This window comes from Bacillus rossius, chromosome 10 (genome assembly GCF_032445375.1).
Source record: "Bacillus rossius redtenbacheri isolate Brsri chromosome 10, Brsri_v3, whole genome shotgun sequence".
Lineage (NCBI taxonomy): Eukaryota > Metazoa > Arthropoda > Insecta > Phasmatodea > Bacillidae > Bacillus > Bacillus rossius.
Genome location: NC_086337.1, coordinates 27,800,574 through 27,823,740, shown reverse-complemented (window position 1 = coordinate 27,823,740; position 23,167 = coordinate 27,800,574). Strand labels below are relative to the sequence as shown.

At 37.7% G+C, this 23,167-nt stretch overlaps 2 protein-coding genes across 4 annotated transcripts in view; one reads left to right on the top strand and one right to left on the bottom strand.

Moving 5' to 3' along the window:
* Positions 1-7,902, bottom strand: part of LOC134535892 (protein mahjong) — an 88,139-nt gene extending 80,237 nt beyond the window's left edge. For 2 of the 3 annotated variants that reach the window (XM_063375239.1, XM_063375241.1), the window contains exons 1-2: positions 7,829-7,902; positions 1,779-1,898 (exon numbers count right to left, since the gene is read on the bottom strand). In XM_063375239.1, coding sequence (XP_063231309.1) covers positions 1,779-1,879 — 101 coding nt within the window. In that variant the 5' untranslated portion in view covers positions 1,880-1,898; positions 7,829-7,902. Of the gene's footprint in view, positions 1-1,778; positions 1,899-7,748 lie in introns of all 3 variants that reach the window. The other variant, XM_063375240.1, reaches the window with a different exon arrangement.
* A 6,614-nt stretch (positions 7,903-14,516) lies between these two features.
* The window catches only part of LOC134535889 (DNA replication licensing factor Mcm5), a 121,064-nt gene continuing 112,413 nt past the window's right edge, over positions 14,517-23,167 (top strand). The window contains exons 1-3 of the mRNA XM_063375236.1: positions 14,517-14,739; positions 17,127-17,253; positions 22,312-22,440. Coding sequence (XP_063231306.1) covers positions 14,585-14,739; positions 17,127-17,253; positions 22,312-22,440 — 411 coding nt within the window. The 5' untranslated portion in view covers positions 14,517-14,584. The remainder of the gene's footprint in view (positions 14,740-17,126; positions 17,254-22,311; positions 22,441-23,167) is intronic.

The window sequence follows — 23,167 nt, the reverse complement described above, 5'->3', positions numbered from 1 at the left end:
TTTAAATATCTCTAAGGTTATAGCTACCAACAAATTATTGCAACTTTGATCCTGTGTATGTTTCAGAAAAAATTAACATTGACGAGGAAAACTAGTGACTGGTTTGGTTACATGGTAAAAATAAATGAACAATTTTTGGGTTTGACCTCTACCACACATTGATGTCATTATAGAGTGAATTGATCAGGGATGGATTATTGATGAAATTCAATTGGAGGAAAAGTAAAGTACAAGGACCACTCCTCCTCCCCACCCCCCACCCCAACCAAAAAAAAACACTAGTTTACTGCACCGTCCATCAACTTTGCAGTAAGATTTGACCCTGCTTAGATATTTAAATTTATACTCCTTTGTAACAAAAACACTTTAAAGAAACTTTAAGAACCTCTCAGAAACTGTAAACAAATATCAACTACCTAAAACTAGATAATTTAACATACCTAGTATATATAATGTTACTGTACCATGTGGCAATGTTTCTAAAATAAAAGGCATTACATAGAGTAATAAATGTTATCACAAATGATAGCCGATAAGTTCTGTTCCTCCAAAAATTGCAGTCACAAAATTTCCACAATATAGAACTCTAACCACATTTTAACTTCTATTTGATTCTGCATAACTACTAATCACTAAGTTAATTTTGAAATCACAAACAATAAGAAATGTAAATTATTTTTGAAAATTATCCATCTTTCTAATTGAATCACATTTGATAAATATCTTTATTCTGTCTGTGAATTCCACAGATCACCAGGACCACTTTAGACCCACTATATCACGGCCTCTATAAGCCTTAGACATTGTTACTCTGTCACCAAAACTTATCAACGCAATTAAAAATTATAGGCGAGCATAAAAATTCACCGAAGATGGAAACCGCCCACCAATACTCGATACAAGGGAGAGAATAAAAGGAATGTATCCTCCTCCACTAAAGTCATGAAAATATTATGCAAGATCTCAGTGAAGGCAGTATGTTATTTTCGGAGATGCAAGATGAGCTGTTACAATAAATGGAATCACAAATTATAAACGCAGTGATGCAAGTTGAGAATGATAACGTAAAAATACCCCCAGTTGAGGTAAGTTTTTTTTTAAATATTTATTTTATTTTTAAAATCACCTCCTGAAAATCAATTTCTGTATGTTGTTTTGAATGATTCTTGGGATGGGAAAATTTATTTTGAATGTTATAACGTAACCGAGGTTCCTCTATGACAGGGGTCAGACAGCGGATCGCGAGCTGCATGCGGCTCTTTTCATAGGATTTTATGGATCTGCAACTCACTGCGCTGCTACGGCAAAAAAAACTTACTCTCTCTCTCTCTCAATCTCGCTCTGCACAATTACAACACCTGCCCTCAACCGGCATGCTCGGCCTTTAACATCGCACCGCCCGCCACCAAACTCGCCCAGGGGCTTTTTTTTTATTTTAATAGTTAAATGATTAAAATAATTTTGGTTTTCTTGTTTTATCAGTAGAGCTTTACTAATGACTATGTTTTTTTTTTTTTTACATTTATGTATTTTTTCCCAAGTAACCTTTTATTTTAAGACTTTATGATGAATTTGTGAATAAAATGTTTTGATTTTATTTCGCATACATGTTGCGGCTCTCTAAAAAAATCGGAGAATCTGTATACTTAATATTTGGCTCAACTCACTCAGAAGTATGCCGACCACTGCCCTATGACATACGTTGTAGCCAGCGATGGCATATGTCCAAAAAAAAAAATTAATTAAAATAAACTTCTGTAACTGCCAGTGCCACCCACCTCGTAAGAATGGGCACCGGGTCATATCCCGGAGTTTGGTTCTCCTCCTCCCATATCCGCAGGATCGCGGCTACATCATTCGTGTTCAGTCGCTGGTCCATTGCAAGCGTTTTGTCGCAACTGGAAGAAAAGAAGCACGTTTGTAAAAGAATGAGTCAGTTTTGTCCCCGATGTTCATGACTGACTCATCTATTTAAAATATGCACAAATAATTTCAAAACCAAGATTTCAAAATTTAAAAAATATATATATATATACAAATTAAAAACTAAAAGGTAAGTAGCAACACACCAAAGCAATTACAACGTATGTATGCAGGGGATTTAACCCACAAGTAAACAAAGGCTTGTTAAATGAGAATGTACACATGAGATCTGTTGATTGAGTTAAAAGGACGTAGAGCTGCAACCATTTATGCAAACCTGTACAGTTCATGAGCTAGTTGAAAACTATAAATCAGGGTAGTTAATTTTTAAGTTAACATTTTTGAAAGTATACTGAGTCTGTGTTATATTTTTACAAGCTTACTTTTAGTTGAAATGATCATTCATATCTCCTGGTGGGAAAAAAAGACAAAAAAGGGTTGAGATCTCTGCACAAAAAACTCTTTTAAGTTCTGACACTTCCTACCAGGCGCTATCTTTCCTTCTAGGTGGGCTAGGCCCAGGGTGTGAGGGATAGCAAGGTAAGGCAGACTGCTCTCTGTCGCTGCCTGCAATTTTCAAAGATTTATAAATCTGTACTGGTGGTTTGAAAATAGAATATTTGGAATTATTGACTCAAAACTGCCAACATTGACGAAGATGGTAAGGTAAAAACCTATTGTTCAGTGCCGCCAAGCAAAACCAAGGGCCTGGGGGTGGGGGGGGGGGGGGGGCAAATATTTTTGTTGGCACCCTATCCCCAGTTTTAATTAATGTAGTTTATCAAACCCTAAAATTATAAAAATTTTAATCTTTACATTGTCAACGTTAGCATGGCCATAACTGTAAATGTGAACTGCAAGTATCACCTAACTATAAGTTTTTTTAAGTAATTCTATTAGCAATAGACTTGTAATTTATTCCACCTGTTATGGTAAACTCATGCATTAAAAACAATCTCAAAACTAAACAGGGCCCCAAGGATTTAGCTCTCTCTATCTATATCCATCTATCTCTATCTATATCTATCTATATCTATCTCTCTATCAATCTCTCTAGCTATCTCTATCTCTCTATATCTATCTATCTATCTATTTATCTATCTACCTATCTCTATCTATATCGCTCTCTCTCTCTCTGCCCTCTTCGCCCCAAAATTTGACACATTGTGTCCAACCACAAGATGTTAACATATAAATTATCACATTTGAAGATAATGTGAGAGGTGACAAGTTGTTGCTTCTTGTACCAGAAATCTCAAATCATAACTACTAGGCACACAATTTTGTGCGAGTTATATTTATCTATCACTAAAACTTTAATAAATAGTAGCCGTTAACAGGTGATGAGTACATATTCTTTTTTTTTTTTTATTCATTCTGTTATTGAATCTGGAATATTTGTAGATGAACCACCAACACGTCCGTTTGAGAATTCACAGCATGATATTACTGGAACATGAACAGATATTATTTTTTGGGGGAGGAGGGAAGAAGGAGGGATAAAATTCTTGTTCCCCACTGTTTTCTTTAAAATTCTTTCCATTTGTTAAGGGGAATGATAGGCTTTTTAGGTTTACGGGAAGGAATATATCCTCCCTTCTCGTACATTCATCCCTCCTGTGTACACCCCTGCCAAGGGAGCAAATGTAAAACTATAAAATAGTTAATAATAAACTATGTGCACTGTGCATAATACATGAAAAGAATTTTTTACCTAAGGTAAAACAATATTATAATGCTTCAAGTCCATTTAGCTAATTTTTCTCTCTCTCCCTAAACGATAGTCAGTAATAATTTCTGTTCGGACAACCTACGTAATGTGGATGTTACAGCACAGTTATAGTTACAGTTTTGACTCTGCAGATGACAATGCTGATTTTTGCATGCGTCAGCTAAATAGAAGTGTATTGTTTCACTGACAGCAGCTTTCATGGAATATTACATTGTTGTGAATTTTTTTCATACAAAACCATTAAAATTCAGTGAAGTAACATGACACAGAAACAACCCAATTCAGAAAAATTTAAGTCACAAAAATTTAAAAATGCAGCAGGCTAATTTATACCTTGTGTTTGCTTTTTTTATATATAGCTTTGATTGTCATTTTAATTTTAATAAAACATTATTTTAAGAAACTGAGCATTTCTCACTAAAGCAAGCAATTGGGCATTTTATCAATGGAATCACATCTTTATTAAAATAATTAAAAAATTGAAATGTTGCGAGACTCTATGTTAGCTTGTTTGACTGTAATTTTTTAGCAGCAGAGTAAATTTGTTTCCTGTCACTGAGGCGTCCCATATGCATTAGTTTTTTTTGTGAACTACATTTTGGGTGTCTTCGCCCCACAATTTCCATCATCTCCTGAACATTTCTCACTAATCAATTTCTCATTAGGAGTGTGGAAAATTTTTTTTCAACTTTATTTTGGAAAATAACTAAGTAGCAATTGCAAAATTTAAAATAAACACCTTTAAAAACTTATTCCACTTCATATTTTCTTCAAAATTAACCTTCATGACTTACCCTTATAAATTCCTATGAATGTAGGAAGGATTATAAAAATTTTATATTCTTTTGAGAAATAACAGAACAGCAACATTATACATACTACTTACTGCTCAGCATGAAAATACTACATTTAACTATAAAACGTTAACAATCAATTAACCAGCAGTGTTCTAGTATTTCCACTCCTTTTCTCTAGCTCTTCAATATCTTCACAGCCCTCATCATATTCAGTAATGCATGCAACATTTTCTAATAAAGATTTTACTGTTTGCTGCATTTATAAACATAATAGGGTTTCTTTATAAATAATAATTGTACACTACTTACCATAAATGTTATAAGGAACTTATATTGTAAGAATACACATATATGTCATTTTACAAAATTTCTCATCCCCATTGTACTAGTCTTCAGCAAATTTTTTTTCCCCACTCAAATTGAGTTTCTATTTATATATTACAATATTCACAAATTTCAGATTTTTTCTAATCTAATTTTAACATAGTGATTTTTTTTCTTTTCACACTTCACAGGAATTCAAGAAAAATTTATCAAAAACATAGGGGTAAAATATAGGTAATTAAATGAAAACTGGCAATGCATTTTATTAAACTCGTAAAATGTAAGTTTGTGAAAGTTGTTTTGTTTATCTAATTATATACAATAAAATAAGAGTATTATTAATAATTTTAAATCATAGTCACTGATTATTGGTTACATATAGAAACCACATGTAAATGTTTCAGAAAAAGACCTAAATTCTTAAATAAATAAACACAAGAATCATTTTTTTTAAATTTCTTTTTGTCTATTAGTCACACGGTATAAACATATAAATTGGAAACAAATCATTAAATAAAACTAAATTTTAATTGTTCAATTGAATATCTAAAATATTCATGAATATTGAATATCAAATTATTTACGAATATTGAATTATTTCTAAAACTCACAGACCCCTACTTTGTACCAAAATTATTTCAGAAGGTAACATGTGACTTACGCATGATAATGTACATAGTGATCTAAACCTAACATTTCAATTAAAAATGAACACATACCAAGTTGCACAACATTGAACTGAAATGCAACACAATGCAGCACGTTTAGCCTCAGACAATTACAGTTTCAGAACTGGCAACTAGTAATATAGGCATCGCATGATGATCTGGTAGCCGATTCCTTCTCACACACGTAGCCAGTATCAGATGGTAAAAAAAAAAAACACAGTTTCATTTGGACCAAGAAGGGCACAAATTGTTGAGATTACAATGTTCATGTAATTTAACTGCTTTAAGAGATACCTACTTAAAGTAAAAAATTATTTTGTTGATTAATTAACCTTTCCTGAGAAAAAATAGGTAGGCTACACCTAAGTTAGATACACAATTACAAATGGAAATAAAGTTTTTCTTTATTCTATTTCAGTGGTGAATGACCAGTCAACATTCCCATGAGAAAATACAAAGAAGCATGTTACATGTCACTGATGGTTGGTGACAATCCATCGCCCTTTTGTGAAATGGCAGAAGTAATATTGTTGTCAACTATTAACGTGCAATCCTCAAACATGTTACTGCTTAGGATGGAGTGTATATACCAGCAAACCAAAACATGTGAGTTACTAATGCCACAATATTCATCAAATTGCTGTAGATTGGTACCCAGTGTAGTAGAAAAAGCTCAACGCAGAATTATGATAAAATACAAATATTACGACAACTGTCATGACTAGCCAATCAGCACTAGCAAGATACTACAAACATGTTACTAACATTTAGCTTTTAGTTTTATTCATTCAGTAGTTACATCTTTTTACAAATACACCTTTAAAAAGTACCAATTTCCAGGACGATAAGAACTCTTACCCACGTTTAATAATCTTTTAACTAGTTTAATGGGATTCAAAAAATATTAACACTCCATACACTTAATGTAGACAATATTTCTTAATGCATCACAAATATAACTGCAACTTCCACATCAGTTACGACCTATAAACTCATTGTACACCAAGCTTGGTAGTTAACATTTGAGGCACCAATTCTAAAAAAAAAAAGCAATAACTTTTAAATATATATATTTATTTTGTCCCTTATTTTGTTTAAAATTTCAATATTGAGGCACCTTCAGATATTTTCAAGTACTTCACATGCAATAAAATATTTTACGTTTGCCTGTATGGTGACTCAGCCACCGCCAGGCTTGAGTATAGGTAAAAGTTTGATGGTATTTTCTGGTTAAATGATGTAAAATTATTGTAAATATTACCTGTAAGGTAAATATATTGACAGAAAAAATTGATGTTGTGCTTTAACAGCATACCTGAGACTGTTTTTAACAAGACAGATTCCTGATCCTGTTGTTGCTACCCCTATGTTTACTTGATACTAGCTGCAATATGATCCTGTGGTATTCCAGAAATCCTTAGGAATACAGCCTAGCCAAGTCTGTTTTCTAATAGGCAGAGATGTTTGATGTCAATACTTCATGGCCGAGGCCACAATAATAAGGCACAATTAGGGTGGAAACCAGATTAGGTCTGAAAATCTTCTTGCCCCCAGCCTAAAACGTACTGACATTTAACATACCTGTCTTTTAGAAAACAGTCTCAACTATGCTGTATTCCTAGGGATCTCTAAAAAACCAATAGATCATGTTGCACATAGTATCATGTAAACAGGACGGCAGAGACAAGATATCAAAGATATCCCTCATTGAAAACAGTCTCGGCTTTGCTATTAAAGCACAAAACAAATTTACATCACTATATTTACCTTACAAGTAATATTACACTAAAAACTTGTACACCATACTTTAACCAAAAATAGTTTCTTCACATGTGGTTAGAATTGTACAATTAAACATTTACCGCGGCGACCTCGATACCACACAGGCAAACGTAAGATTGTTAATTACATATTAAGTTCTTGATAACATCTGAATGGGCCTCGTTATTATTAGAAATAAAACACAGAACTGAATAAATCAATTTCCAGGGATTTGCCTTTTTTATATTTTTAAGAGTTGCGTCTCTACGCTAGATAATTACCCCAAGCTAAACTCAGCTGATAAAATAGTAAACAAGTAGTTAACACCAAACAACATAACCTCAATACAATACCAATAATAGTTAACACTTAACAATAGAATCCTTACATCAAACCAAAAATTAAAAATAAACAAGTTCGTCATACTTAAGGACTAAACTGAATCAATCAGACTAGTAGAACCTTTTTGTTTAGTAACAGTTATTCATACACACGCTCCGGCAATGTAATGACAGCGTTACTAATAATCAACAAATTGTATACCTGACAATCACGATTAAAACGCAGTGAGGCAAAACCACTATTAAATTTAGGACAGAACACAAGTTATCATTATTTCATACCAAAAACACAAATCCTGATGCTACATTTGCCAGCAGTCACACAAACGTTGCCATTGCAGATCGGTATTGGAATCATTGAATACAAAATTGTAAAGAAGATTCAAAAGTCATAGAGTAAGATATTTAAAATATGAGCCAAAAGCTGGTACGAATATTAGTACAAAATAATGACATCGGAAGGATACAAAAAATTTCTATCAGCTAGAGTAGAGGATAATTTTGTATCAACATAAACATCAATATCGAAAGTTTCGACCACCAGCTAGGCTTGCTTGAAACATTAGTATCTTTAAAGTTATAAAATTAACCTCAGCTCAAAGAGAATATACTTAAATCTCTCTAAGGGCCGGTCTTACCATCCCTTGGCAAGGTCCGGGTAAAATTTATCTCCTTGGCAAATGACAAAATGTGTCTTACCACCTATGAGTAGGCGTACCCGGAAGATAAATAATTGTCGATTTTACCGGGAGGTTGAAGCTCTGGGTAAATCGCTACCAGGCGGATAACTATATACTAATCTGTGCGCCACATCGTGGCATGTTTATTGCAATGTGTTGAATTGTGTTCATTTGCCAAAACGTGGTGCATGGACTGTGATTTTCTTCCCTCGTTTATCTAATTGGCCGAAGCAGGGTTCGTCGATGTCGTCAATAATGTTGGTGAGATTTTTGGAGACGATGACGACGATGAAGAGATCATTGAAGTAATCAATGCTTTTGCAAGAAGTCCACGTATTTTTAGAGAAAGACCAGACCATTTGAACCAATGGAACAATAAAGAGTTTTCAGCGAGATTCAGGCTAAGTAAAGATACAGTTCTGCACTTGGAAGAGCTTGAACCACTGATTAGATCGCGAAGAGACAGGTGATTGCTTTTACCAAAAAAATGCATTTGTTTTTACATTACAAATGTATGCTTATGCTATATATTCTGTAAAATTGAATGAAACTGATAGGTTTATAGGTTATATCGGACCATAACTTGTGCATAATGTTTACATTGTCAACATTGTTTCAATAAAATACTCCTGCTTTTATTTTGTAAATTACATTCAGAATGTGCTTTATTTTGGCTGTTCTGAATTCTCAAAGTGCCTTTTTGTATTCCTACCCCAGTGTCCTAACCTACATGTAAACAACAGTTTGTCATCTTGTTGCTTTTATTTCCCCCAGAAATCATGCAGTCTCGCCACTGAACAAACTGTTGCTGACACTGCTGTTTTATGCCCTGGGAACAATGCTATCCAGTGTTGGAGATTTTGTAGGTGTCAGTAAAGCAACAGCTTGTAGAATAATTAAACAAGTGACATTTGGAATTGCTTCATTGAGATCTGCATATATTAGGATGCCATCGACTGAGCAAGAAATAAGAAATGCTCAGACAAATTTATACGAAATGGCCCAGTTTCCAAAAGTAATTGGTGCTATTGATTGCACACATGTAAGACTTAAGACCCCAGGTGGGTATTTTTTAAAAATCATGTTTCATCACTATAATAGGGCATAAGTTTGCGTGTACATGAGCTTTAGTTTTCTGCATGTTTTGCTGCCCCCCTTTGTTGCACTTGGTAAACAGAAACTATGGTCACAGTGTGAATTACAGCTGTAGCCTTATTTGACAAGAATTGTTTTAAAGAGAAAGGAAATTCTAATTAAAACTATCGTAACCTCTTCTCCTTGACAAGTGTTTATTTATATTCCCAAATTACCGGGCGAATTTTCATCACAATGTAAATACACTAAGCCTTCGGTACTCTAATGTTTAGCAAGATAAAATAAAAATCTGAGGGCCAATCACAATCATCGTTTCTTCAATATCTCTGTCAAAATTATACCAACCTAACACACATCCTCGCTATCCACAGGGCAAGTTCCAGTTAGCTACACGGAGGTGTAAATTGGATGGTAAGACAGGACCATCGGATAAAGGGTCCGGGTAGCTTATCCGCAGGGTAGCTACCTGGAAGTTTGCCCAGAAGATGGTAAGACCGGCCCTAAATCTACCTACCCGTAAAACCACCACTTGATCTACAATTTGATCCGGTCCTCTTTGTTTTTATTAACTCACCCCACCATCGTTTTAACCACTAATCTCTTGTGGCCCGATTTTTGGCGCTATGGGAATAATTTTTATTAGAGGAATGATCCGACAGTTCTATTCCACTAAAGAGTGCCGGAGTGTACAAATGCCCATTTTCGAAACTGCTATAGAAGTTACTAGAATCAACAGTTTTGGGTTAACGAAAGATCTTTTTGGAAATGTGGCATCGTTGCTTTTAGTGTTATCATTACCGATACAGGGCTAATCATAATCATGAAATGAGCATTTACCATGGAAGTTTGTATGTTATTCTTTTTTTTTTCCTCTTTATTTCTATTCTCTTGTTGGTAGGTATATGTGGATCAGTGGACATGTTGTGTGTAAAAGCCCTATATGCTACAATATCCATATGTTACACATCCCATAATATTTTAAATAAATTACACCCCTCTCCCCTTTTCAGTGACTATGAGTGTTATCGTCTGCCGGGGTCTCGGGTTCGAGTCCCGCGGCGAGTCTAAGGGGCTGGTGGTGCTTTATGGTGTGTTTTTCCAGGAGGGCGCCAGGTTAGCTCGTACGTCTAACCAATGGGGTGGGTCGATCTGCCCCAATATGCTTCCCTAGACTCGGTGGCTATATCTTAAGGGTGGTATTAACTGCTAGTAGACAATGGTGACATTACCTGTTCAGCAAAAGGTGGCTGGGGCCTAACTACAGATGTAATACACGCACTGGAACTGAAAATGTGTGGTAAACGTATTTAAAATGGGCATATTTGGGTACAAGATATTGCACGAAACTACTCTTGGTTGATAATTTGGACATAATTGATATGATATATTACACGACACTACTCTTGATGAATTATGATTGTCTCTCCCTAAGGCAGTCCGTTAGAGGGGGGAGTTCCTGGAGTCGGCCAGGTCTGTAAAGTGACTGACCTTAAGGCGGCCCTGTGGCCCGTGGCCTTAAGGCAGGAATTATGACGGCCGGGTTAAGCCCTGCACCGTAAAAACCGACCTGGGATCACGTGGGGAATTGATGTTACAAAGTATTTGGTTCATGACTATATTTACCAGAGCGAAGAATCGGTGAGTTACCTACTAAATTGAAGGTTCCCCATGGAACGAACACACAAACACATCCACTCTGGGCCCGAGCTGATCTGGACTGCCGGAGGGAGCTGTCGCGCGGGGGAAAACAGTTCAGCCGCACGCCAAACCATGAGTGAAGAAAAATTTACCGTTATTTGGTTTATAATTGAAAACTTACTTGTTAATTGAACACATGACCCTTGTTTGAATATTAATGCTGACATATGATGTATTATGAAATATTGATTGAAGCTTTAGTTTAAGAAATTGAACAAATATTATTTAAATAATGAGTCAACTTAAAGACTACTAACTAGTTCGTAAAAACCACTGGTTATGTTTATGTTTGTGTGTTTGTTCGGGATATTGCTTCAGCACCTTGTTTCTTACTTAAATTAAGGCTCTAGGCCACGATGAGAATTAAGGGCGTTCATTAAACACTATGCCCGGAGGGGTCTAACACTCGTGCTCTACGACACACATTTCTTATCACGTGTTAATTTAAGGGGATGGCTTGATGAGCTTACTCCGTGAATTATTATCGGTTGTTTGCATCAGGTGCAGTTCCGTGACAAAATTTATACACTGGTAGTACTTGCGTATCTACTCCGCGTTTGACCTGGATTGTGTTTGCGAGGGGTGCGTTCCACCAGCGGGAGCCAATACTGGCGGGTCGAGGCCGGGCTTAATGGTCTCTGGTTGGTACGACGTCAAAGTTAATTATAATTTTTAAGTAAATATAACCTATGAATCGGCGATTATAATATTGAATATTTTTGTAAATTATAACACTGACCTAATCGAACTGACTGTTCACACAATTTTTACATTGTAAAAAATTTCGTGCAGGTGCCACTAAAAGCTTCCAACAAAACTGTTGTCATATCCTTCTTGCTAATAAGGGCGTCGCCAGGAGGGGGTAGGGGGCAGCCCCCCCCCCCCCCCCGGTAGAGCCACAGAGATTCAAAAAAATGTAGCCAAATGCAAAAAAAATACATACTTTTCCCACAAACCCCCCCATCCCCCACTAGGCAATCGGCTGGCGACGCCCTTGCTTGCTAATAACCTTTGCTACCATACTTTAACCACAACATCTGTAATGCAAGTTTCAACTTAATTTCTTGTGGAAATAAGTACCACGAAAACATATATATTTACGAAAATTCTTACAGTTTCATGTTTTAAAGTATTTAGAAACCTTTATATCACTTTAATGATTTTTTTTAGTCTATAGTTTTGCCGTCACCCGACCTATGTGAAAGGCCCGGGGGGTACCTGACGGGCGCTACGGGCGTCGCGGTGCTCTTGTTGTCCGGAGGGGCGCCAGGCTAGCGGGCTGCTAGGCCGTTGGTGTTGGGTCGTGGGTACTCTGCCCCCGCGTGCCCCGCCAGGTACACGGCTTGAATCTACCCTGAATGGCTCTCCCTTGATTGTGAAGGCCGCTCGGCCGTGTGGAGGACGGGAGACTCCGGAAAATTAGTATACACGAGTTGGTGAGAATTACCTTTAATCTAGTCCCGCTACAAAACACTATCACCAACACTTGGCGACGTCTAGCCGTTATACAATTAACACAGAAAAAACATAACACTACGCGACACTAATGGTTACCGTAGCAGTCTCGCGGGACGCGGGTCGATGCTCGCTGGAGACGGCAAGCGCCGAACATTAACGGGTGCAGGGGGGGCTCTATGAGCGGGCTCCTAAATTAGGCGAAACACTTACGTGAGTGATACGATCTGCAGCATGGTACCACGGTGAAGACGGTCGGGATAGGCCCGGTTCCGTAAAATACGCGCCGAGTCGACGTGGGCAGCTATGAATTAATGAGGTTTAAATTTAAAGATTTAGTATAGAATAAAAAGTAATAAAATGAAAGAAACTTGGATGCTGCCCACGGACACACGTCTGTTCCCGGCGCGGAGTGGTTCGAGACTGCCGGACATGGCCGCCTCGCAAGGAAGAGAAACTTTCTCTTCTTTGTGAGTCGGCGTCAAAAAACTTATATTAATTTAATTTACTATATTACCAGTTAAAACATGTTCCAGGTGCCCAATTAAAATGTAGCACCTGGTAATTGGGTGCTTAAGGCTTAACAATAGTTTTAATGTATTTAATTATTTAAAATGTGACATCAAGTTGGCGACTGTAAATTTACTACCATGTTGTCCCACTGTGAATTGTTTTAGAGGGACTTCTCCTATTCCGACATTCACGGGCATTTTAATTAAGGCCAGTGGCCGCGGTGACTGTTAATTTGGTTTGTTGTCTATTGGGGTCACGCCCGAGGCGCTCGCCTGACTCAATCCGGCTGGGCAAGGGGCGCGCTCCGAAAATGGGATACGGTACTGGCGGTGCGGAGCACGGGCTTAAAAGCCATGGTCGGTACGACGTCAGTTTAAAGCAGGTCGATGTCTTGTAAAGTGCAGAGACTTTGCAGACATCTCTCGGTAGTGTCGTGGTTAGAATAAGTTATTGCCCAGCGCCAAATTTCTTTCCACTAGAATCTAAGTGATTGACTATTTGGCCCATTGGGCTTACATAGGGCTGTCACCCACATGGATAAACGATGCTATACAGCCTAACCTGAAACCTAACTGACCTATATGTTGCAGGCTTGTGAGTATGCCATTAGCTAGGATACACTTCGTGGACACTCTCAGAACAGAATAACAAATAGAGGTTAAACAGCACTTACATGTCAGGTAGTAGTCATGCCCAACTTCAATGCAGAACGTACATGTTCTGAAAAAGTACAATTGAACAGTACTCCACACACTCATTTAGAAACCTGTAATTTGTATATTTACGATGGTACTTGCTCCTGGTCCGAAACATTGAGGCCGGTACGCATCCATCCTGGTAAATTACTTGAAAGAACATGCTGCCTATGTGCCCTATGTTGTTAGGCCCTATGCTCAAAAAGCACACGGCGAGATGTGCTATCCAAAATTAAGGAAATATGTTAAAACAAAATGTTATCAACTATGGTGTTTATTATTCAGTTATGACAAGTCAATAGTAGAAGCCCCGCAAGACTAGGTCTGACCCCGCTGATTGGTCGCATTGGTTACAAGTACATGACTTCTATTCCACAGGAGCGGAAATTGTTTCGATAATATCACTAATTTAAATTTGAGATGCCGTGGCTGTAAAAGAATACCTATTTAAATTGCACTGAAATATATAACGCTATTCGTCTTGCTGTTTATAGTTTTAAAGATACATCTTTAAGACACAGCGTTGTTGGTAGCCGGGTGTGAAATCGAAGGATCCTCTCCTACAACGATGGATGGTACTGGAATCCAGGCTCTGCTAATTGCCCACGGTATTACCGTGTCAAAATGTATGTTTTAAAATTATTTGTTTGATATATTTAAATTCATGATTTTATTTTAGTGTATGTTTTAAAATGATTTATTTGATATATTTTAATTAATTATTTTAATTTAAAAACAGTAATTAAAACAATTTATTTTTTATCATACTATTTTTTATAGAAATTGAGGGTAGGATAGAAATTTTGTTTTTCTTTATTACTTTCAATTATTGGCAGTATCGTCTTTTCTGACGGGGTGATATTTCTCCCGCCAAAAGCTAGTACGTCAATTAGGCGCGTGAAATGGAGGGTTTTGACGATCCGGGTGTATTCTTTTCTGATAATTTTGGAGGAGATGACCAACAAAGTGACATACATTTAAACTTGCAAGGCGTGAAGAGGAAGTTCAAAGAATTTCTCAAGCAGTTTCATGAAGGAAATTTCAATTACAAATACAGGTATGCAAAGTAGCGGAGACTGGCATTCAGTCAGGCTTTGTGTATGCCGTGAAGGGGATGCTGAGGGGTGGGAGTAACGAGGACAGCAGTATTACTCCCCTACCGTGGGGGAGAATATTAGGGACATAAGACGATAAGAGAGGTTAGTTATGATGTATTATGTAAATTAAGGGGGAGTGGGGGAAGTGTTGATATGGCAGAGAGAGGGAACACTAGAAGCATGAGGGAGAACCCGACAAAGGTATTCAGGCGTAGGAAAAGAATGGAAAGTGGTGAAAGTAATTATCGGATGTCGCGGCTTCTTAGAACTGAAAAAAAAAAATTGAAAACATGGTTTTCACACACAACATACGTCCCTAAATTTATTTCCAAGGAATGGTTTCGTAATTCCTACTAGTTTGTGAAAAAAATTAAAATTTCATCTCTCACATTACAATACCTGTGCTTTTCGCTGCCGCCATCATTCATTGTTTACCAACGATAAATAGGAATATATGCTTTCCATATACTAGAGATGTTCCTGATTTAACCATGTATGGAAGGTTTTTTAATTGTGTAAGTTGGTAAAGGGGGAGGGGGGGTGCACGGGGGTGGTCAAAAAGGAGGGGGGGGGGGGGGCAGATCACGGGTGGAAGCTCCAGAGGGAATGGTGGCGAAGGTAAAGAGGGAGGCACGCTCTCTTGGTGGAGACAGGGAGGGAGTGGAATGGCCCTGGAGGAAGGAAAACTGGGGGCGAGAGATTATTGTGATCTGGGTTCCTGTGGGGGAGGGGGGGGAAGTGGTGAGCGAAAGGGGAGGACTCCTTGCACCCGGGTGAAAGCCCAGTTGCGAGCGTAACATATCAAATCAAAACAACACTGGACTCATTCAGGTTTCTGTTTCTCCGTGTTGTTCGCGGCGATCACAGCTGGGATGATTCCTAACTTCATGCATCGCAGAACCATCGTTTACAGTTCCACCGCTAGTTGGAGAAAATATTTAATATTATTTTTAGCTCAATTTAATTTTTATAAATTTAGGTGTTTCTGTATTTTGGTTTTTAAGTGAATGAGAGAGAGTAATGGAAATTGAAGAGTGTGGTGCTCGGTGGGGCGCTCGATGACATAAAAGTGGCGGGGGAGAATGATGAATAAAGTATAGTGAGACAACTGTAATTCTGTTTGTAGTTTTTTTAATCATCATATTTGTTACAGTTGTGAACTTTCATTGTGTCCTATTTTATTAGCTATCAAATTACTGAGTGGTGTGTTTGCTCTGCACCACACTTACTGTGTGATTACTTTGTTCCTAACTACATTCTTAAATAATTGGTATTTCACCCCTAACTGAGACCTTGCAAAGTTACCTTATGTAATGGCTAAACTTAGTAGTATCTACTCTTTTATAATTATCTCTAGGGACAATATCCTGTTTGGAGGATTCCAATCCGTAAATAAAATTAATTTACATTAAAATTTTGATATTTTTTTTAGTTGCTTTGAGGCATGTAGTATCATATCTTTTGATTCCAAGCCAGAGCTTAAAAGTAATACATCTGATTTCAAAAGTTATTGTATATAATTTTTACTAAATATATCAAATAACCTTCAACTGTTTTGGTTCATACACGAACTTAAAAATTCCATTGGCCATACCTAGCTACCTACCAAATTTCATGAAAATCAACGGTTCAACAATTGTCGTTCTCAGAATGCTGTAGTTGTTTGGAAGAAATTGCTTTGTCCGGTTGATACCGTTCATTAAGTTAGTCTCGGATTTTAATACAGTTTTAGTGTAATTTGTGTTTCAAGTTTTGTTAACATTCAGTTTAGTTGCAATTTTCAATATCTTGTGAACAACTTATTTGGTTTGCACTTCATCGTTTGTTCCGGTATCAGCAAAACGTTGGAATGTGCAAGCAAGCTTCATCTGGGTTTTGTAGCAGTCCACCATGGAGTGTGTTGTTCCAACTGCTAGCGTGTGTCATGAGAGCTGACTGGTTGTCCTTGCAGCCAGGGTGTGAAAATCCTTGGGGTTGGGGGGGGGGGGGGTAGGGTGATAACTGTTGAAGTTGTTTCTTAAAATATATAAAACCAAACCTATTATTGAAGAAGGCATTTATTTAGTTAATTTTATATTAACTGCAACATATTATTTTAAAAGAAAAATCAAGAAACAAAACATAACTATTGTTTTAGTAAAAACAAAAGCATAGAGATTACACTAATAAGAAGGGAGTTTCATAACAACATAATGTGTACTTTAACAGTTATCCCCCCCCCCCCCCCCCCCACCCTGAAACTAAAAGGAACTTCTCACTGTCTGAGATCGAAAAATCGTGAATGTGAAAGGAGGATGATAGCGGTAGCTCCCCTGGCATTCGTACATGTTTGTGCCCCTGCGTGCAGGGACGAGTTGAAGCGGCAGTACAACCTGGGGCAGTACTGGATCGAGATCAACATAGAGGACCTGGCGAGCTTCAACGATGTCCTGGCCGAGAAGCTCTACAAGCAGCCCACGGAGCACCTGCCGATGGTGGGTTCCGTCGGGGCTCCTTCCCGCTTTCGCCATGCTTGTTTCTTTATTTATTCACTTATTTCCATGAGACTCGAGGAGCAGGCACAATAAATGTACAAAGACACAACATGTACAAACTGACAACACAAATAAGACAAAATACACAAATACATTAATTATACCAACAAAAAAAAAACTTACACATAACAACTAAACATTTACATTGAAGATTACAACCAAAAAGTAACCACAGAGTAAAAGAGAAACGGAGTAATGAATGTCAGTAAAGCAGGATTGATAGGCTACATAACTGAATTGCATGTTTTGTTTATTTGAAGTTTGTGACTAATCTGTAAATTATTAGGTCGATGTTCTTGTACAGGATACACAAGGATTATAACAATACACAAGTTTGGGGACACGTAAACCAGTATTATCAAGTATTGAAACGGAATACCTTCTGTTTTGAACACTGTGCTGGACTCTTGAAATTAGGGGGTGCGCACAGGGCCGAAACTAGGGGGGGTGGGGGGGGGGGGGGGGGGGCAAGCGGGTCATACGCCCCGGGCGCAAAGCTGTGGGGGCGCCGAAATCGCCTGCATTGTAATTCCTACTAAAACTGGTAACTGGTAAAAAGTTTTTAAACTTGCATGCCAGGAATGTCTAATCGGATTTACAGTATAACGTCTTAACATATTTAATTTAAAATACTCTGAGAAAAATGTTAAGTTCATTATTAACATAAAAAATTGTAAAGGGAGAAGTTAGAAAGTTTTAATGCTTCCTCTATATGAATACAGTACAATTTTGTCAGAGAGGGTGGTACCACTGGTTGTGAGGAAGAGCATCCTCTATTTGCTATGATTATATGATCAAAATCTTTGCTGCAGTCTCGCAAGTTGAATTTGAATCTTTAAAAAACATTTATGACAACATTTTAATGAACAAGTCTAGTGATTATACGGACTACTTTATGGACATAGTGGGTTCATATATGGAAGTTTCAGTAGTACAGAAACTGTTACATTTACAGAGCTGCCAACCTCAAATCACACCCATCAGTAATGGCAATTAGGTATATGAAAAAAGTACGCGTCAATCATGCACGATAAATTTTTCCTGGGGCATTATAACACACTCACAAGATAAAACAACGACAATAATATGCAAAAGAAAAAGAAAAATATGAATACAATGCAAATTAATACATAAAAAAATCTATTTGAACAATACAATCATCTGAATATGTAAGAAATATTAATAATTTTACTGGATATTTTGAATCTTCAATTCAATGTATTCAAAGTTAAACTTTAAAACAACTGTCTTTTTATTTGCTTCTTTTATCCTGGTTCGATAAGAAATGTCATGTAAACAAACAAGACAAACACAAGGACTTGTAAACAATAACTGCGTTCGTTACTTTCGTTTCTTCAGATGTAGCGAAAAAACGAAGATATAGATTTATTGCTAGTCACGGCTTTAAAATGTTCTGCATGTTTCTTTGATTCAATATGCCGTCTACAGTCATCCCTTTCACCATGTGCAATCGAAAAGTCACACGCGCATACATTACAAAACCGTGGCGTTCCAAACATTTGAAAACGACAATCATGGCCATTCTTTTGAATATTTAAGTGGAAAGTTCTGAAGTCTTGCGTGTTTTTTCCCACAGATGCACATTATTCTGTCACACGCTTCATTTCTACAACCGGCACTGAAGAACACAACACTATCGAAAAAAATAAAAAAATTTTCACGTCTGTAGACACGACAAAAACCGGACAAAAACACTATGATGAAAAAAATGGCTTTCAAGAAACAAATTAATACAACACAGGTTAGCCAAAGTACCGTACAAAAATTATCGTGATGTAAGTAGCCTTCAAACGATAAGTCCGAGGATATGTACTAGTTGTATCGTACAACGGACGTAATACCATCCCATTATTATTTGAAAACACGAGAATTAATTTACTTATTTCGACAGTACATCGAACATGCGCACACTTACTAGTTCCGTTATTTGAGCAACCAAGCGAAGTATTCAAACAGCGTTCACGAAACACGCACAGCAGAAACGTAAATTTTTCCGTTACCATGCAGCACAAAGCCTCGTTTCCGTAATAAACTAGCGATGTTCCGTAATTCCGTAATTCGGGGTTAAAATCCGTAATAATTACGGAAAATCCGTAATGGTTGGCAGCTCTGCATTTAGGTATGGAAAATGCTTAAATAGCACCATTTTTCTGTGGGAGGGCCCCCGGAACCCCCACTTTATTGGTGTGGTATGTGCAAAAAAAGAGGGGGGGGGGGGGCGCATGAATCCATTCATGCCCCAGGTGCCAGAGACTAGTTGCGGCCCTGGGTGCGCATGGCGGCTGGATGCTACGGCGAATGCGCTCTCTGGCAGAGGCCAGGCAAAAAGTGCAGTGTGGAGGGCGGTCAGAAGGCAGGCAGGTCATCATCGGGCGATCGTAGAGACGCCTGGTGTGGCGGGGTGGAGACATGTGGTAGTTACGGGAGCTAGCCCGGAGGGAGTGGTCTTTGTTACAGTTCGAGACATGGCTCGGGCTAACTGAAAATTACTGTACCGTCCGGACCCGACAGATAAGGTTCCGCGAGGTGGTGAGTGAAGTTGCCGGGAGAACTAGTAGGAGTGCAGACAGTGTCCTGATCTACTCGTCCTTGCTTCATACCAACGAAAGAAACTACGTCCGGGGTCGCGAAGGAACGAGCGCAGCACTAGAGAGCTGGAAATGTCGCCTCGCCGAGAGTTTGTCGACAGGCGAGCGTGAGAGGAGTGATGTCAGAACAGCGCAAATATACGCAACGGGAACAGTCGTCTAGGGCACCCTGAACTCCGGGGAATCTGAGGGGAGATTGACACCTTGTAGACTAACCCAGAGGCAGACATTTAGCAGGATAGGGAATTTAGTACATAATTTCATAACAGTAAATGTATATATTCATGTTATTTTGCGATTTTTGATAAAGGCCCTAAATTTTACCCAAGATTTATTATTTTATTATTGCCCTATAGTTACGACTTTTAAATCTGAGCGTTGCGTGCTAGTAGGATAGCGGGCCTAGTATATAATTTCATTTGATTTTGTGATTTTGTAATCTCAACAACAGAGCTTGTTGAAGGCAAGGGTTTGCTGTGTGAAATAAGTTGTCTGTAAAAAATAAAATTTTGCATATTTTTATTCTCAACTATAGAAATACAATTGAAACATATTTAAAAATTTAAAGTTACTGTAATGTCACATTATACAGAGGTCATTTTATGTTGTTTATTACAGTTTTTATGTGATTTTATTTATAATTATAGTTCTACCGGACTATTTCTTTTGTTTACATTTGTGCCATCTGTCGTAAATGGTAATATGTATTTGATTTGTTTTTGAATGTGAACATTATCTATTTACGTTTTCCTGCAATGTTCGTTATTTGGGACGTAAATTTCATTAATATCATGCCTTTTTGGGAAATCCTATTGGAAAAATATCCATTTCACAGCATGCTAGTTTTGAGTATGAGAAATTGTATAGTCATGGGCATGGTAGCAAAATAAATATTAGTTTGAAATTGCTTTACTATGGTTTTCTTTGTACAGTCAGCCCAATTCGAGTGCATAGCCTTTTGTTGATATTTGCAGTTATGCCTTTTGAGCCGACCCCCGTCAAATATAAAAAAGAGCTTTTTTAATTTGCTTGGTTGAAGCTTGGATTAATTTGCTTAGTCAAAGCTTTGCACAGCCTATTGGGTTCTTAGATGTTACACCCCTATTCTCATTAAAAGAAACTTTTGTGAATGAGCCCTACTTGCTGTATCTATTTGCAGGAGCGTATGCAGAGTTTCATTTCGGATGAGGAGGGAGGAAGGGAGTATAGAACCTCTTTTCCTGCTGTTTGCTTTCATATTGTTTACTTTTGGTGGTGGAAATTACAGATTTTTGTTTAGGATTTCTTAATACATATCTCTATTGGTAACAAATAGTGGAAAAAATAATTTGTTTTGAAATGTCGAATTGGATATCAAATTATTCTGGAATATGAAATAGTTGTGGAATACTCACAGCCCCCTAGTGACCGGGTTGGTTGATTTAAACGACAATGATTTAAAAAAGGTTTAAACCAAGCTCGTGGTTTTTTAAATAATTTAATTTTAAATAGAATATCTTAACTTTTTTAATGAAATTTCTTATTTCACTTAATACAACCAAAAGTTTAGTGATTAATGTTTCTCGTGATTCACAGGAACAAAAAAATTATATACTAATCAAGACCTTATCATTTAAATCATCTGAATAAGTTGTAAATCAGTTCAATACTATTCCAAACTAAAAAAAATTAAATAGTTAATTCCTATTCTGTGTGGGAAATCCCCGACTGGAGTGTAAATCCCCATTCTGTGGGTAACGCCCATTCTACGGGTAACACCCATTCTACGGAGTATCCTCCTCGAGTGGGGAAATACCCATTCTGCAGCCGAGTCCCAGTCAGATGCGCAGATTTTCCGGACTCCAGTTCTTCGATGTTACAACTGTTCTGGTTCAATAGGAGCGGCGGGAAAGCGGGATGTTGCATAGCTCTTGTTAGAACGTTCTCGGAACCAAAATACCTAACTAATGTAGTAAAAAAACACCTGGTTTAAACATAATAAACTCTGGTTTGTCTGAAGAAGATCTCAGATTACAGTTAGAGAACTTTGCAAAGGCTCGATTACACGCGGCTGCGGAAAAAAACGAACACGCAATCAAAAGTGAAAGAAAATTGCGAGTTTGAATATCAATGATCTTGTGCTTGAAAAAGGGCAAATCCTGTAAGTCAATTCTGGGAGAAACTTGCTGAAAAGTTGTTCTTACTTTAAGAGGGTCCTCAATAGAGTATGTATGTGGGAAGGTTAACGAAAATTTGTTATATTTCGCAGACGATAGACAGTGACGCACAACTACGGCCATATGGCCAGGCTACTCTGTGAAGAAATACCATAGTAAACACTAGGTTGTTTGGTTTTTTTTCCCCCGACGCCTTGCAGTGGCGAGTGTAATGTGTGTGTTGCCGGTCGCAGCTGGAGGAGGCGGCCAAGGAGGTGGCTGACGAGGTGACGGCCCCCCGGCCCGAGGGGGAGGAGGCGGTGGAGGCCATCCAGGTGCTGCTGATGTCGGAGGCCAACCCCTCGTCTCTGCGCGACCTCAAGGTCCGTCGCCGGGTGTCTTGTCTCTCCTGCAGCGCACTCTCGACACTCTTGGTTGTCTGTAAAGTCTGTTAACGGACGATAGTTCGACGTGACAACGTCATAACAAAAAAACATTGATGAAATGATCGCATACTTTTATGAATAAAATTTAATAATTTTTTATTGAATTCTCACTATTTTGTTATGGATGCAAAGAAGGAGTTGAAATGAAATCTACAATTTAATTGATAAATTTTATTTTTATTTGCGCTCATTAATTCAAAATATGTTTATTGCTTTAACGAACAGATTATTTTAACTATAACTTTTATACACGTTTGCTATTTAACTTCTTCCAATCTGTGTTATATTCTATTGAGGATAGGACGATGATAGGAAAAGTAGGAAACGAATGGGAGTGTTTCAAGTTTAGTGTGCCTCGAGAAAGTCAAATCAATGGTTGTTCCAATCGAGTGGAAGAGAGATAGATGCGGCGCGAGCGTACAATGTGCGTAACGGGACACTTTTTTTCGTGCGTGCAGCCGGCGTTCATCGATTTATTAGACGTCACGTCGAAAACTTCTCTCGACTTTGTAACCGAGAAATTTTCTGCCCTGCCTCAATCAACGCTTTTCAGAAGCACGAAACAGTGTTATACGTAACGGTTGAACTCCATGTAATTCAATCTGACCGCATTGCAATGAGCCTTTACACCAAAGCAGCGTTAGCATTAAGTAGAGTTTCCTGT